Genomic DNA, 16,211 nt, shown 5'->3' on the forward strand with positions numbered 1-16,211 from the left:
CTGTTTTTATTTTCACTGCCTAATTCTAATAAATTCTATGAAACATCTGTGGGGTCAAAATGCTCACTACACCCCTAGATGCATTCTTCAAGAGGTGTAGTTTCCTAAATGGAGTCCCTTTTTGGGCGTTTTCATTGTTTTGTCCCCTCAGGGGCTTTGCAAATGTGACCTGGCCTCCGCAAATCATTCCTGCTAAATGTGATCTCAAAAAGTCAAATAGTGCTCTTTCCCTTCTAAGCCCTGCCGTGTGTCCAAACAGCCGTTTATTACCACATGTGGGGTATTGTTTTACTCGGGAGAAATTGCTTTACAAATTTTGTGGTGCTTTTTCTCCTTTAGTCCTTGTGGAAATGAAAAAAAATTAGCTAAACCTACATTTTATTTGAAAAAATGTAGATTTTCATTTTCACAGCCTACTTGCAAAAATTTCTGCAAAAAACCTGTGGGGTCAAAATGCTCACTATACCCCTAGATAATTTCCTCAAGGGGTATAGTTTCCAAAATGGGGTCACTTGTTTGGGGTTTTCACTGTTTTGTCCCCTCAGGGGCTTTGTAAATGTGACATGGCCTCCGCAAACCATTCCTGCTAAATGTGAACTCCAAAAGCCAAATGGCGCTCTTTCCCTTCTCAGCCACGCCGTGTCTCCAAACAACCGTTTATTACCACATGTGAGGTATTGTTTTACTCGGGAGAAATTGCTTTACAAATTTTGCGGTGCTTTTTCTCCTTTAGTCCTTGTGGAAATGAGAAAAAAAATCGCTAAACCTACATTTTCTTTGAAGAAATGTTGATTTTAATTTTCACGGCCTACTTCCAATAATTTCTGTAAAAAACATGTGCGGTGAAAATGCTCACTACACCCCTAGATAATTTCCTTGAGGTGTCTAGTTTCCCAGATGGGGTCACTTTTGGGGGATTTTGACTGTTTTGGCACCGCAAGAGCCCTTCAAACCTGACATGGTGCCTAAAATATATTCTAACAAAAATAAGGCCCCAAAATCCACTAGGTGCTCCTTTGCTTCTGAGGCCGGTGCTTCAGTCCAGTAGCACGCTACGGCCACATGTGGGATATTTCCTAAAACTGCAAAAACTGGGCAACAAATATTGAGTTGCATTTCTCTGGTAAAACCTTCTGTGTTATAAAAAAAATTGTATTAAAAATGTATTTCTGCAGAAAAATATGAAATTTGTAAATTTCACCTCTACTTTGCTTTAATTCCTGTGAAATGTTTAAAGGGTTAAGACATTTTCTAAATGCTGTTTTGAATACTTTGAGGGGTGAAGTTTTTAAAATGGGGTGACTTTTTTGGGGTTTCTAATATATAAGGCCCTCAAAACCACTTCACAACTGAACTGGCCCCTGTAAAAATAGCCTTTTGAAATTTTCTTGAAAATGTGAGAAATTGCTGCTAAAGTTCTAAGCCTTGTGAGGTCATAGAAAAATAAAAGGATGTTCAAAAAACGATGCCAATCTAAAGTAGACATATGGGGGATGTTAATTAGCAACAATTTTGTGTATTATAACTGCCTGTCTTACAAGCAGATACATTTAAATTGAGAAAAATGCTAATTTTTGCAATTTTTCGCTAAATTTTGGTGTTTTTCACAATTAAATACTGAACATATCGAGCAAATTTTGCCAGTAACATAAAGTCCAATGTGTCACGAGAAAACAATCTCAGAATCGCTTGGATAGGTGAAAGCATTCCGGAGTTATTACCACATAAAGTGACACATGTCAGATTTGAAAAATGAGGCTCTGTCAGGAAGGTCAAAAGTGGCTAAAGAGGGAAGGGGTTAACCATCATGACAATAGTGCAGCACAAGTAGTAGTGTAGAATACTATAACCTGTGCCGCTATGTATTGGAAATGCAACAGGTTCTTCTATTGAGTCTAACAGCAAGGAAGCCCAGGCTTCTATATCTTCCTACCCATCACAGAACAGGTTTACGATCAATAAATCTAAAATATGACAGAAGATTCCGGCAAAACAAATGGTTTGAACTAAAATGGCAGAAAACTTTTTTTTAGATAATTTTCTCCCGCAGCTCCACATAAAATCAATGGAGCGCTGGTCGAACATGCGCACTAGTGCTCCATTCCAGTGGAGCACTACGGGTGAGTTCTCCTCATAGCCAGGGGTCCAAGTGGTTGGACCCCCAGCGATCACACATGTATCCCCTTCTTCTGTGGATAGGGCATAAATGTGTTTGTGGGAAAACCCCTTTAATGATTGATTGAGGATGTGCTGGGGCTTCCTGCTGGTAGAGGAGAGGTGAGAACTGCAGCATAAGAGGTAATACTACATTTGTGTGTTTACAACCCTTTTAACCCGAGTAAAGTGATGTTATATTTTATTCCTATCCTTTGTACACACAATGGGCAAGAACGTTTAAAGGGGTTGTCCCACCATTTAAGATTATATCCATTGTATATACAGTATCATAAAAAATGAATGTTTACCATTTACACGCTGTTAAAAAAGAACGATCCAGTGAAGAGTGATGTCATTTATTTACATAGTATTGCGCCATTTGTTGTTCAAAGTGTATATAAATGTGCACCATCACCTATTGAGCCGAGTTCTGGTGGGCTCAGTCACCCTCCTCTCACCCCAGCTATGTCTCTGCATAGTGATCCTCTGCTCACTGCCGAGCAACCAATAGAAGAAGCTTTCTGCCTGGCTTGTCAGGGAATGAGTAGAGCCTCTGCAGTAGGATGACAGTATAGCTGGAGAGACTCCTCAGCTTGTTAGGATTGTAAGGGGACGAAAAATTCAGGTGAAAATGTGCCTGTGGTTTTCATTGCAAATCCGCAGTATTTTCCGCAGCAAAAGTCGCATGTTTGACATGTAGATTTTCACCCCTCTCAATGAAAGGAGTGAAAACTGAAACCTAAATTGATATGCTGCAGATTTAAAAATCTTCAGCACGGAAACTGTCCGCAGCGTGTGGATGAAATTTGTTCAAATCTCATCCACTTTGCTACTGTAATACCCTGCAGATTTTACGCCCACAAATCCGGACGAAAAATCTGCAGCGTATTCGCCACGTGTGAACAAACCCTAAAGTTCAGCATCCTGACAGCAGATCTAAACCTTGCACATGCCCATTCAGCCATTATTGTTTTATTTCTTTGTATTTTCATTGGTCTGCATACAGTGGATGTCACACAGTATATACCGTCACTACTCTGGATCCCATATTACCTATCTGCAGGGAAAAGTAAGAAGGGACTATATTGTCAGCTGCCAGAGGGGGAAGGAGAAGGATTCTGCTAAGAGCCCACCACCAGCAGCACAGATTAGTGGCTGCACCAAGGCGGACACTGAAACAAAAAAAAAGATGAGAAAGGTATTTTTATATGCTAGAAACCCTGCAAATTACGGTAAAACTGCTTTTAACTGCATTTGTGGACTTTTGGTATGAAAATGATTTGTGGGATAAGCCCTTTAAGTAAGTTTCAAGTTGCTGATATCATTACCGATGAATAAATATAGTATGTAATAAAACTTAAATGAGATTGAATTATAACACGTTTCTAACAGGGTTTCCCATAATTCCTAATCATTTGGTTATCATGAAACCTCTACTTAGACACCTACAGTGTTATTATAAATTGCTCACTGCAACACCACAGTTAACGTATTGTAGGAAGAAAGACTTGTACGAATAATACCCCTAATATACTTTCCTTGTATTCATTTTGATCACAGAATGATTCTGCAGCTTTTGATAAAATTACGATCATCGCTGTTATTTTTGCCGACAACTCAAAGCTATTTCCAGCCTGATAAAAGCATTTAATGGGGTTGTACGAGATTAGAAAGAGTTTGCTATTTTTCCAGAAACAGTGGCGCTCCTGTCCATGGGAGTCCCTGTCTGGTATAGCAGCTTAAAACCTTTCAAGTGAACGGGGAGCAGCTGCACTACCAGACACAGCCTATGGACAAGAGAGGCGCTGTTTCTGGAAAAATAGCAAACCTTTCTTTCTAATCTCGTACAACCAATTTAACTGATGCAAAGTTGGGTGTTTAACTCTTTAAAGGTCTACACCACTGCTCAAAGGAAAATTGGCGTAGCTAAGAGGAGTCATAAAAGGAAATTGGAATGGTAGGTAAGAGGGTAGAGTACAAGCCAGACACTTCTGAACTGCCCAAAGTTCAATAATAAATGAGAAAGTCGATCCTCGTGTATACAATCATCACCGAACAGTTACAACAGCATGGACTATATACATATACACACCATAATATACCAGAAATATTGGCGCATTAAATATACCCCATATTTATGACCGAACACCAACCAACAGCGCCAGTATATTTCACTGCAGTCATCCACCATAAATATAGACGTACAGGAATGATAGACTAGACTTGTCGCTGCTTCATATACAACTATAGCTTATGTAAAAGTATACAAAAAGGAGAAAGAAAAGTGCTACACTGAAACAGCTTCACCACTGTGACGTTAAACGACAAGGGGAAAATTCCAACAAGCGATTAACCACAAGGCTCCATTCACACACCAGCCCCACAAGCCATTCTCTATCAGGTCTGAAAGTAAAAATAAGAACACGGCTGTACACAGTTAATACTGGGGCGACGGCTGTTTATAGAAGGTTAGCGGACATAGAAACTCTGTTCTGAACCGCGCTAGTGGGAACGTCATGATATGAGGCAGCTTCAAATCCAATGACAACACTCCACCAGCAGTAATTGGAAACACTCAATACTTGTTGACGGGCATCGGAATTTACAGTCATGTTGCCACTAGCCATGCCACCGCTATAACGTGTCTGTAACTCTTCTTCCCTGCATAGCAAGTGTACAGCACGCTGGGCGCATCTGCTAAACGCCGCCACTGACGTCAGCGTATAAAGAAGCATCCTAGAAACATATATATATAATGTACACACATAGATTACCAGGTACGGACATATAGTAGTTACTGCTGCTTCTATCTGATCGGTCGATCCATCTGTCTGCATCGCTCTGTTGCATTCTGCACACAGACGGACCAATCCGACAAATAGGCTCCATGCACACGACTGTATTTTTAATCCATCCGTAAATACGGATTCGTAGTCATCCGTAAATCATCCACATATACGGAAGGGTGTCCGTAAATACGGTCCGTAGTGCATCCGTATTTACGGATCCACAAAAAAATTAGAAGGAATCTAGGGCAATGCCCTGACGTCGCATAGCAATGCTTCCGTAATTACGGATGGCTATGGATGCACAACCGTAATTACGGAAGCGCCCATAGACTTCTGTGGGGAGTCTGTGCCGTAATTACGGGCAAAAATAGGACATGTTCTATCATTTCTGCAACACGGACACCCATCCGTAAAAATACGGAAAGGTGTCCGTAGCCCATAGAAATTAATGGGTCTGTAATTACGGATGAAAAATACGGTTGTGTGCATGGGGCCTAAGGCGTTCATACTGCCGTTCAGAGTCTCCACGAGGGGTTCAGTCTGATTTGACGGCAAGAATAGGGTAGTTTGCATCTTCAGCCTTGCTGTCAAAACGACAGAAACTTTGATGGCCCCATCACAGGTTAATATGATCAGTCAAGTGACGTTTGGATCCATTATACAGCGTATCCAAAACAGCCTCATGGCTTCCGTTATGATCAGAAGCCATGACACCAATGTGAACACGGCCTAAAAGAAAAATTGTTCTTGTTGCTTCAATTTTTTTTTTCCACAGCAGTTTAAGAAATAAAAGTCGAGCTCTGATTTGTTACTATGGGAAACCTTCCTGTTAGGCTCACACAATGCGGGGAATTTATCAAGTCACAATTTGTGTAAAATATCACATCGTTTTCTTTTTCCTTTTAAAAAAAAATAAAAAAAAAAATCGGTAGGATATGGCAGGAGGGGGCGGGGCCATCCGCTGTCCAACAAATTTACGTAAAAAATTAGCGTAACTTATAGTGCAAATCTACACCAGCTATGACTTTCTGGTGCGTGGATGGCCATAGATGCACATCTTACTCCAGCGCACTTTAGATCAAGACTGGCGTATAAATGCCAATCTTGATAAATTCCCCCCGTAGCGTTTATTATAGCAATTATAATTGAATATATATGTATTTAAATTTGGTGACTAAAAAAAACAAAAACTTCTTTGCCGACTAACTTTTTCAATTTAGGAGCCAAAAGCACCTAGGTAACTTTTTTTGTCTGAGGCTTCATTCACATCTGCATCAGGACTCCGTTCTGGCGGAGCTTTCTGTCAGGGGAACCCATGAACGGAACCCTGACTGAAACAAACGGAAACCATGGGTTTCCGTTTACATCACCATTGATTTCACTGGTGACGGATCCGGTGCAAATGGTTTCTGTTTGTCACCGTTGTGCGAGGGTTCGGTAGTTTTGACGGAAGTAATAGCACAGTCGACTACATTATTGCCTCTGTCAAATCGACGGAACCCTTGCACAACGGAGACAAACGGAAACCATTTGCACCGAATCCGTCACCATTGAAATCAATGGTGATGCAAACGGAAACCTATGGTTTCAATTTGTTTCAGTTAGGGCTCCGTCCTGAAAGGCAGATGTGAACGAAGCCTTAGTCTCCTTCTGGTTTATGGGCCTTAATGCAAACAATCCTTCAAACAACATGTAAACTGGTGCAGAATGTCAGGTATGTGCAAGGTAAAGCACAAGAACAGCTATTCTCACAACATTAGGTCATAAATTCCAGTCACACTTTCTGTAGCCGGGTCACACCATTCCCACAAGAATGTCAGCGAGCGAACGGAAGAGACACCTTCATGACTAAAGCTGAAAAGCGTGTGTGGAACAGGTACCGGCTATGGAAACCTTTGAAAGCATGTTGTGTTTTTTTTCAAGTAAAAATGTGTATCAGTGTGTTTTGTGCAACTATCATTAGTTTTTATTAAAAAATTATTTTTACTTTTTGAGATACAGTTGCTTTGTATTCTGTATACAGAGCAGCTGTATCACGCGCCAAGACCTGAATCCGTCAGGTCTGCGGGACTGACGAGTTCAGTGTCAGTGGGTCCAGTCCTGAATGTCTCAGATTACAGGTGGATCCTGCGTGTCTATCACATCCAAGTAATGAGCTTAGGCCAGTTTTACACGAGCGTGTTCGGTCTGTGATATATGGACCGTATGTCGGCCGCATTTCCCGGACCGAACACACAGCACGGAGCCGGGCCCCCAGCATCATAGTTATCTATGACGCTAGGTGTCACTGCCGCGCTGCAGGAAAACGGTCCCGTACCGTAATTATGTTTTCAGTACATGCCAGTAGTTCTGCGGAGAGGCAGGGACTCCTAGCGTCATAGATAAATATCCCTGCACTGTGTTTGGTCCGGGAAACACGGCCGACATACGGTCTGTATATCACGGACCAAGCACGCTTGTGTGAATCCAGCCTTAGATGTAATCGTTAACAGGTCGATCCTGCGTGTCAGACACGAAGTAATCTCGCTGACACTAAATCCATCAGTCCTGCGGACCTGACGGGTACGGAATTCAGCTGTTCTGTATACAGAATAGCTGTATCTCAAAAAGTAAAAATAAAAACTAATTTTTAATAAAAACCAATTACAAAAGTTGCACAAAACTCCCTGATAGACATTTTTATTTAATAAATAAAGGAAAATAAAATATTGCTTTGTAAGGTTTACATAGCCTCTAGGGCTCTGCGCACAGTGTTTTTGCCCTACATTTAGTGTGTACGCCATGGAAGCTCTCTGTCGAGCATACTGTACACACTGAACGTGTTTAAAGGGCTTTATCAGTATAAATGAAACTCTTTTGTCCTGTCGGACTGGTAATGCTTATTTTTAGTAAGGAATAGTGTAGTAAACGAAATTATTCCATACAATGGGATCCCTGCAAAAAAAACAACAAAAAACGTATACTGCACGGTGTACGTTCATCAGATATGGGATCCTGTGGGTGACGTATGCCACTGTATGGCATATGTCACAGGTATTCTCTTAACCTATAGGTCAATAGCTTTTCATGACATGTTAAATGGATTCCATACTAGTCTATGGGTGACAGATGCCGCTGTTAGGCCCCCCTACACACGTAGCGGATTTCAAGCACATTTTTCCTCCGCATTTCTAAGCAGAAAGTCCGCTGAGTAAGACTGTTGCAGGCAAGTGGACGAGATTGTAAACATCTCATCACATGCGGCTGAACATTTTCTGCACGGAAATCATCTCCGCAGCATGGTCATTTTGTTCCGGACGTTCACTGCGGATTTCACCATTTTCAACGTAGAAGGAATGAAATCGGCAGCAGAATCTGCACTTAATACGTTAAGTGCTGTTACTTCTCGGCTGTTTCCGGAAAACCCAACCAGCAACAGAAGATAGGAAAAGGGTCAGGGGCATTCTAGAGATAGATGTGGCTCCCACATGCCATAAATATCCAAGATGGGAATACCTCTTTAACCTATACATCAGAACATTTGTTAAAATACCATCCACATGACTGGTACTGTAATCTGCTGCAGATTTTCTGTGCGCAAATCCGCTGCATTTTCGCTACACCTTGACCTGGCCTTAAACATCTGCACAAAACCTCCCGATACGAACTACACAGATAGGCAGTACCCAGGACATGCGGTGGATTTAGGCTTTGCAATAAGGTCTCATGCACACCAGCGTAATATGGCTTCATATAACATTCATATTGTATGGAAAAAATTGTAGCACGCTCCATCGGACATTATATTTTAGATGTATTATCCCGTGGAAGCAATACGGCGGAAAACGGTGTGCCTACAGCGCCATAATAGAGCAAAAGGGATTCAGTGTGCCCCTGTGCACGAGGCCTACGGGTATATTCACACCGGACAGATTTGTTGCAGAAACAAATAAAAATGAACATAAGGTTTTGTTAATTACAGCTGGTTAGGACCCTCACCAAGTCCTTGAGCTTCCAGTCTGCTAAGGCAGGGTTCGTATGTGGCAGGTACTGATGTTACAGGGAGCCACTGCCACGATAGGAGTTGTAGTTATAGAAAACTTCCAACCAACCTAGTATAAGTAACCGTCCCTGATCCTGGAGCCATACTCTGAATCCACAGCAGGCTCAGGCTTAACACTTCTCCCATGAATACAGAGGTCACTTAAATCCGAGCGCCCAGTCACAATCCTATATTTAGCACTGAGGCCTGTGTATTTCTAAAATAGGGAATTTGGAACAAAACTTGGATGTGACAGCACAGCAGGTATGTATAAACCAAAGCCCGGCAAGAGCACTATGCAAGTACAAACAAAGAACATAAGGAAAACGAGCAGCGAGCTGGACGTGGGACACAAGGCAGAGCTATATAAACTGACAACGCAAAGTCAACTTGTATGTCTAACATCAGACTCCTGTCAACACAGCCCGTCAGCTCCACTTACTATCATACGGTGATCACGCTGCACGCTATAACAACCCTGATCTATGGATATAATCACCCAAAACTGGTCGCTACTACCGAGCTCTGGCTGCACATGAAACAGCACGACAAATAAAGCCTGAGAAGTCAGATATCACTGCAGGTGACCCCAAAATCCGTCACAAGAACTTATGTCCGCAAAACCAGACACAACCCATGGCCAAGAGTGGCGCTGTTTGTGGAAAATAAAAGCAGACCCTTTTTTTCAAATATTCGCCACCCCCTTTAACCCTGTGGAGTAAATGACCACCAAAGACCCAGTTTGATGACTGATCAGGAGGTATTGTCGTTGAGACAACTGCACTGTAAGCCACTTCTGCAAAGCTCCTATACAGGGGGAGGCTTCCGCAATGTACCCCCTCTACAGCGCCTCTGGAGGTACGCTTTAAGGGGTCATTTACACGCGGATCTTGCAGAAATCTATGCAGCTACTGCAGAAACAATGCCATTTAGATGCAAGGATTTCTATTACTGGTCACTTCATTTTTGGGGAAGATGATCTTTAAAATAAAACAAAATGTATTTTTTTTTTCTTACATCGAAGTCACTTTTTTGTCATCTGTTGAATCCTGGACAGGAAAATCCTGCTCCACATCTCGCCACGTGCTGTCTGCTACCAATCTAGACAAGAGCTTAGATACACAAGGATATGTGTGAAAAGTTACTAGTAAAAGATGCAATGTCAGAAGCTGCCAGCTACACAACTGCTGCCGATATCATGGATGTCAATGATCCTGAAGGCTCTCACTACTGGAGATGAACTAATGAGGATTGTGGCAGATATTAATCTGGACTTCCTATTACTAATCCCACTGAAGAACACTAGTCATCATCTCTTCAGCTTTAAATGGCTGCTAGCAGGGAACAAAAGATTGGACGAGAAGTTGCAATAAGGGCGCAGTCACACGCGGCAGATTTTGTTGCAACATGTTTCTGCAAGTTCAGATGAATGGAACCGATCTTCAAAAAGTTTCTGCAACAAAATCTGCCTCGTGTGACTGCACCCTTATGTAGTGATAGGTGAGCAGGGAATCTATTACTACATACCTAGTCACATTTTTCATTTAGAAGTCAGTGAATGGCGCGTGAGATCCTTCTGCAAGAACTGTAAGGCCGGAGCGAGGCAGGCACTCCTAGCGTCATAGATAACTAGATAACCCTGCAGTGTGTTCGGTCCGGGAAATGCGCCTGACATACGGACCGTATATCACGGACCGTATATCACGGACCAAACACGCTCGTGTGTGGGAGGCCTAAGGACAGCCACACTGGTCAATTCTCCCAGAAACGAGAATAAGAATTTCAGGGAAGACGAAGCGTCAAGGATTTTATTTACGATGGAAGCGTCTATAAGTCATCTTTGCAGAGACGATATTAGTTTCAGTCATACTCGGCCCGTCTCGGGTCATCAGGAGGGAGATTCTACTTTACAGGCAATAAAAGCTGAGCTGCCTGTTTGACTAAGAAGCTGATGGCTGCGTCTTCAGGTGGTGGTGAGGAATCTAGCGCTCATTACTAAATAAGACCGGATTTTTTACAACCCATTCAAGTCAAACATGATCAGGGTGTGGTGGGTGAGAACCCTTCATTACAGAAGTCACTCCCATGCCAGTGGGTTACAAAGACGTTCATTCAGTGGCACAGCCATGTAACGTGTGCACCTTTAAAGGTACAGCGCCCATGAATTCTCTGTGGCAGTCGGTGGAGAGCTTCTCCCACCATACAAAGAACATTTGTGCTTAAAATTAAAAAAATCACCCAAAAGTCTAAGAACCTAAGTAGTCCTCGATCAGTGTCAGGTAGTCCATAATTTAATTTAGCCATTTGTTATGTACAGTGCACCGTTTTTTTTGTAAAAGCTAAGCGACGTCCATTAAAAGATCACGTCACCCAGCTTTCCCAGCCTTCTGAACGGCAAATCTGCCACAGCAGACCCTGTACTGTAGAAATCAGAGTCCTCACAGGTCCATGTTATGGCGTGTGTTGCCATATGAGGTCTTTGTAATGCACCATATTCTCAATGCTTGCAGGCAGAATACCTCAGTAAAAAAATTCTATATGCCTCCACATAAGGCTTCGTTCACATCTGCGTCACGGCTCCGTTCTGACATTCCGTCGGCGCTTTCTGTCAGAACGGAACCCTGACTGAAACAAACGGAAACCACAGGGCTCTGTTTGCATGACCATTGATTTTAATGGCAACAGATCTGGTGCAAATGGTTTCCGTTGTGTAAGGGTTCCGTCGTTTTGCGACTGAATAGCGGTCGACTACGGTATTGCTTCAGTCAAAATGATGGAACCCTTGCACAATGGAGACAAATGAAAACCATTTGCACCAGTTTCGTCACCATTGAAATCAAGCTGGTATACGTCATACCTTTTTTTGAGGATCGAATAGTGTAGGAGACTATGCTTTTCCATCCCGAGGAATCCCTTAAAAAGATGTCTACTGCGCGGTATAATTTTTTTTAACACGGGGGTGTATGGGTAAAGTATGCCACTGTATGGCATAAATCACAGGTATACGTTTGAAGTATACGTCACTGACTTTTCAATAGCCTTTCATGACGTATAAATGAAACATATACCATTGTAGTCTATGGGCGATGTATGCATTAAACAGATGCCTAACCGTGCAATCTGTCACCCATAGACTATAATAGTATCCGTGTAATGTATACATCATGAACAGGGTCATAACATATACGTTTAACGTGTAAAACTAGACGCTACGGTTAAGACATTCGTTTAACGTATGCTGTCGGGAGCTGTTCCCGACGTGATGTGCACAGAGCCTTAGTTGGCATCCCAGCTTTTCTGGAATCAGGAATAACTAGAAAATAAAAGGACTTCTAAGGGTATGTGCACACGACCTATTTTCAGACGTATTGGAGGCGTTTTACGCCTCAAATTACGCCTGAAAAAACGGCTCCAATACGTCGGCAAACATCTGCCCATTGCTTGCAATGGGTCTTACGATGTTCTGTTCAGACGAGGTGTCATTTTACACGTCGCTGTCAAAATACGGTGCGTAAAATGACGGCTCATCAAAAGAAGTGCAGGACACTTCTTGGAACGTTTTTGGAGCCGTTTTTCATTGACTCCAAAGAAGAACAGCTCCAATTACGTCCGTAAAAGACGCCGCGAAAAACGTGAGTACGTGCAAAACCGTCTGAAATTCAGGAGCTGTTTTCGCCTGTAAACAGCTCCGTAATTTCAGACGTATTTTGCGTTTGCGTGTGAAAATACCTTAAGGCTTCGTTCACGGTTTCTGTCAGACCTTTCTGTCAGGGGAAACCATGAATGGAATCCAAACAGAAACCATAGGTTACCGTTTGCATCACCATTGAATTCACTGGTGACGGATCCGGTGCAAATGGTTTCAGTTTGTCACCGCTGTGTAAGAGTTCCGTTGTTTTGACAGGATGAATAGCGCAGTCGACTACGGTATTGAGTCTGTCAAAACAATGGAACCCTTGCACAACCCATTTCCTTTCATGGGTTTACCTGACGGAAAGGTCCGACAGAAACCCTGAACGGAACCCTGACGCAGATGTGAACGAAGGCTGCTGGTATATTTATTTTAGGGGACTTATAGAATAATAAATCATTCAAAATACACAAAATATTTACTAACTTGTAATAAAAGCAATGACAACGAAAACCAAACGGCAGGACGATGTATTACACACAGTGACGTTCACCATCAATCTTACTAAAATGAGGTTATGGAAGTCCCAGCTTAGCGGATATAGAATAAAGCAGGCAAAAAGATAGTCACAGGACACAACCTGCTGGGATCTGTAGTTCCACACAAGTAAACAATGTGGTCAGGGGAGAAAATGAGACAAGAAAACCTCTAGGGCAGCTATGAGACCTCAGTATATGACAAGATGTACGATTATATACATGATCTTTGAAGACCGAATCCTATTACTACATGTTCAAATGAAGAAACTGCAAGGCGTACAACCAATCAGATTCCACCTCTCATTTTACAGAGGCCTTTTGAAAAATGATAGCAGCAACCTGATTGGTTGCCATGGGCAACTACTCCAATTTTCCTTTGCACCAGTTTTGGTATATCGCCTCCTAAATGCGCCAATTTCTGACACATTTTCATCAGCAACCATTGCATCGCCCCCGCTTCTACCTCAGTGAGCACTTATGGCATTTCTGACTGGAATAGTCCTACAATACAGCGCTATGGGCTATGTTACTGAGATTATTACACGTAATCATTCTTTTAAAAGAGGAAATCCAGTCAAAATGATCTTCCAAAATGTGAAAGATATGTGAGAAGATGTTATGGGTGAAACCGAATATCAGGCCAGAATAAGCCTTCGTTCACAAATACGTCAGGATTCCATCGGAGCTTTCAGTCAGGGGAACCCACAAACGGAACCCTGACTGAAACCATAGGTTTCCGTTTGCATCACCATTGATTTCAATGGTGACGTATCCAGTGCAAATGGTTTCCGTTTCTTTGTTGTGCAAGGGTTCTGTCGTTTTGAGGGAAAGAATAGCGCAGTCGACTACGGTATTGATTCCGTCAAAACGACGGAACCCTTGCACAACAGAGAAACGGAAACCATTTGCACCGGATACGTCACCATTGAAATCAATGGTGATGCAAACGGAAACCTAAGGTTTCCGCTTGTTTCAGTCAGGGTTCCGTTCTGACAGAAAGCTCAGACGGAACGTCAAAACGGGACCCTGACGCAGATGTGAACGAAGCCTAAAAGGGCTTTGGCACTGCCCAGAGATTTCTTTCTGGAAACGGACACAACATTGTAATCGCTCGGTCATTGATATGAATGGACTGCTACTTGTCTCAGGTTTCCAGTGACAAATCTCTGGGAAGCGTCAAAAGGGGAGAGACCTTTCTTTCCAGAAATCAGTAGTGGTCCGAGATCACAGACTACATCAATGTCATCTGCTGACAAGTATCTGTAACGTATAATTTTACATTATTCCCCTTTAAGAGGAGAATGGCGTAGTATACCTGTTATTCCCCGCAATGGAATTTTTTGGGTGATCGCTGCTACCTCATCATAAACCGCACAAATCACGATGATCATCAGAAAAACATTTTAAAGGTTCGGAATTATTACATCCCTCAAAAAATCCCCCCGTTTACACAGTAATATTTGGTAGATTTGATCAGAGCGTGAACCCTCGGCATGGTTTAGCGTAAAGCAACATAATTTCCTATGCTGCAATATGTCCTATGTTGCTCCCCCCCCAAAAAAAATAATAACAATAATAGCCCCCCCACCCCCAAACCTGCTGATTCTATACTAATGAAATGCAATGCACATTCCCAGACACAAGGATATTGCCTGATGAGACTGTCCACCTCTCCCTCGTCCGGCCCCTGGGGCTCCGCCGGCTCCTCCTGCAGCTGATCGTCCACGAACTTATTCTCGTCGTACTCATCGATGTCCAACTTGCGGAATCGCGATGACAGTGTGTTCTTGGCCATGGCGTGGACCCCGGACACCGAGCGGCAGGGAGGGGGTGTGACACTGGACGAGGGTGACAGGAACCCTGGCGGGGGTGACAGCACGGGTGTCCCGGCAGTATGGGGTGACCGGGTGACTGCACACAATGATGACGGGGTGACAGGGAGGGAGGTGGCGGCTCTGGTTACTGTCACGGGCTTTCCGTTCCTTTCCGCCCGGCTCCCTCCGCTTCCGGTGGCTCCGGCGGGCGGAGAGTGTAAAGGAACCGGAAACGCATCAGCGACCCCACAGAGGGAGGGGGAAGCAACATGGCGCCTGATTGTTGCCTAGCAACTGCGGCCCAGTAACCAGAGGGGTCACGGCTTGTCAGTGGCTGCGGAGCTGAGCGGGTGATTCCTATCTGGAAACGTGGATGATATCGTGAAATAAAACGCGTTATTTCTGATTAGTTCCGTGGAAAATCGTTCTTGATATGATTAGAAATAGCAATTTCTTAATAAAATATTATTTTCTGAAACGTTCACAAGAGTATAAGGCTTCAATGTTCGTGGCAGTTTTTGATGTAATTTTTTGTGCTAAAGCCAGGAGGGGAGCTAAAAAAAAGAAGGAAAAGTAAGGCCCTCTTCACATTGGATTTGGGCCCTACGTTTATCGTGTAAGTAAAGCTCCCAACGTTCACGATAAACGTTCATAAGGCTCCATTAGCCCGACAGAGACCAAAAGAGTGTCCTTTTGGTCTCTATCGGGCTGGTGTATACGTCGGTATACTTGTTTTTTGAAGGATGGAGTAGCGTAGTCGGCTACGCTATTGATTCCGTTGAAAAAATGGAAACCTGCCGGAACGGTGACAAACAGAAACCGGAACGATGGAACCCTTGCACATCGGACGCAAACGGAAACCATTGGCACCGGATCCGTTACCATTGAAATCAATGGTGATGCAAACGGAAACCTATGGCTTCCGTTTGTCTCAGTCAGGGTCCCGTTCTGACGTTACGTCTGAGGGCCAGTTCACATCAGCGTTGGCTTTCCTTTCCGGGGTTCCGTCAGGTGAACCCTACAACGGAGAGTCAAACTGAAACCACAGCTTTCGTTTCCGTCACCATTGATATCAATGGTGACGGAAACATTGCTAATGGTTTCCGTTCATCACCATTCCGGCAGGTTTCCGTTTTAACGACGGAATCAAGAACACAGTCGACTGCGCTATTGATTCCGTTGAAAAAATGGAAACCTGCCGGAACGGTGACAAACAGAAACCTTTAGGATTGTTTCCGTCACCATTAATATCAATGGTGA

At 43.2% G+C, this 16,211-nt stretch overlaps 1 protein-coding gene across 1 annotated transcript in view; it reads right to left on the reverse strand.

Moving 5' to 3' along the window:
* ARPC5L (actin related protein 2/3 complex subunit 5 like) overlaps nucleotides 1-15,213 on the reverse strand; it is a 29,826-nt gene extending 14,613 nt beyond the window's left edge. Inside the window, exon 1 of the mRNA XM_075835499.1 lies at nucleotides 14,786-15,213. Within this exon, the coding sequence (XP_075691614.1) occupies nucleotides 14,786-14,932 (147 nt within the window). The 5' untranslated portion in view covers nucleotides 14,933-15,213. The remainder of the gene's footprint in view (nucleotides 1-14,785) is intronic.
* Nucleotides 15,214-16,211: the final 998 nt, after the last annotated feature.

This window comes from Rhinoderma darwinii, chromosome 8, assembly GCF_050947455.1.
Source record: "Rhinoderma darwinii isolate aRhiDar2 chromosome 8, aRhiDar2.hap1, whole genome shotgun sequence".
In the NCBI taxonomy this organism is placed as follows: domain Eukaryota; kingdom Metazoa; phylum Chordata; class Amphibia; order Anura; family Rhinodermatidae; genus Rhinoderma; species Rhinoderma darwinii.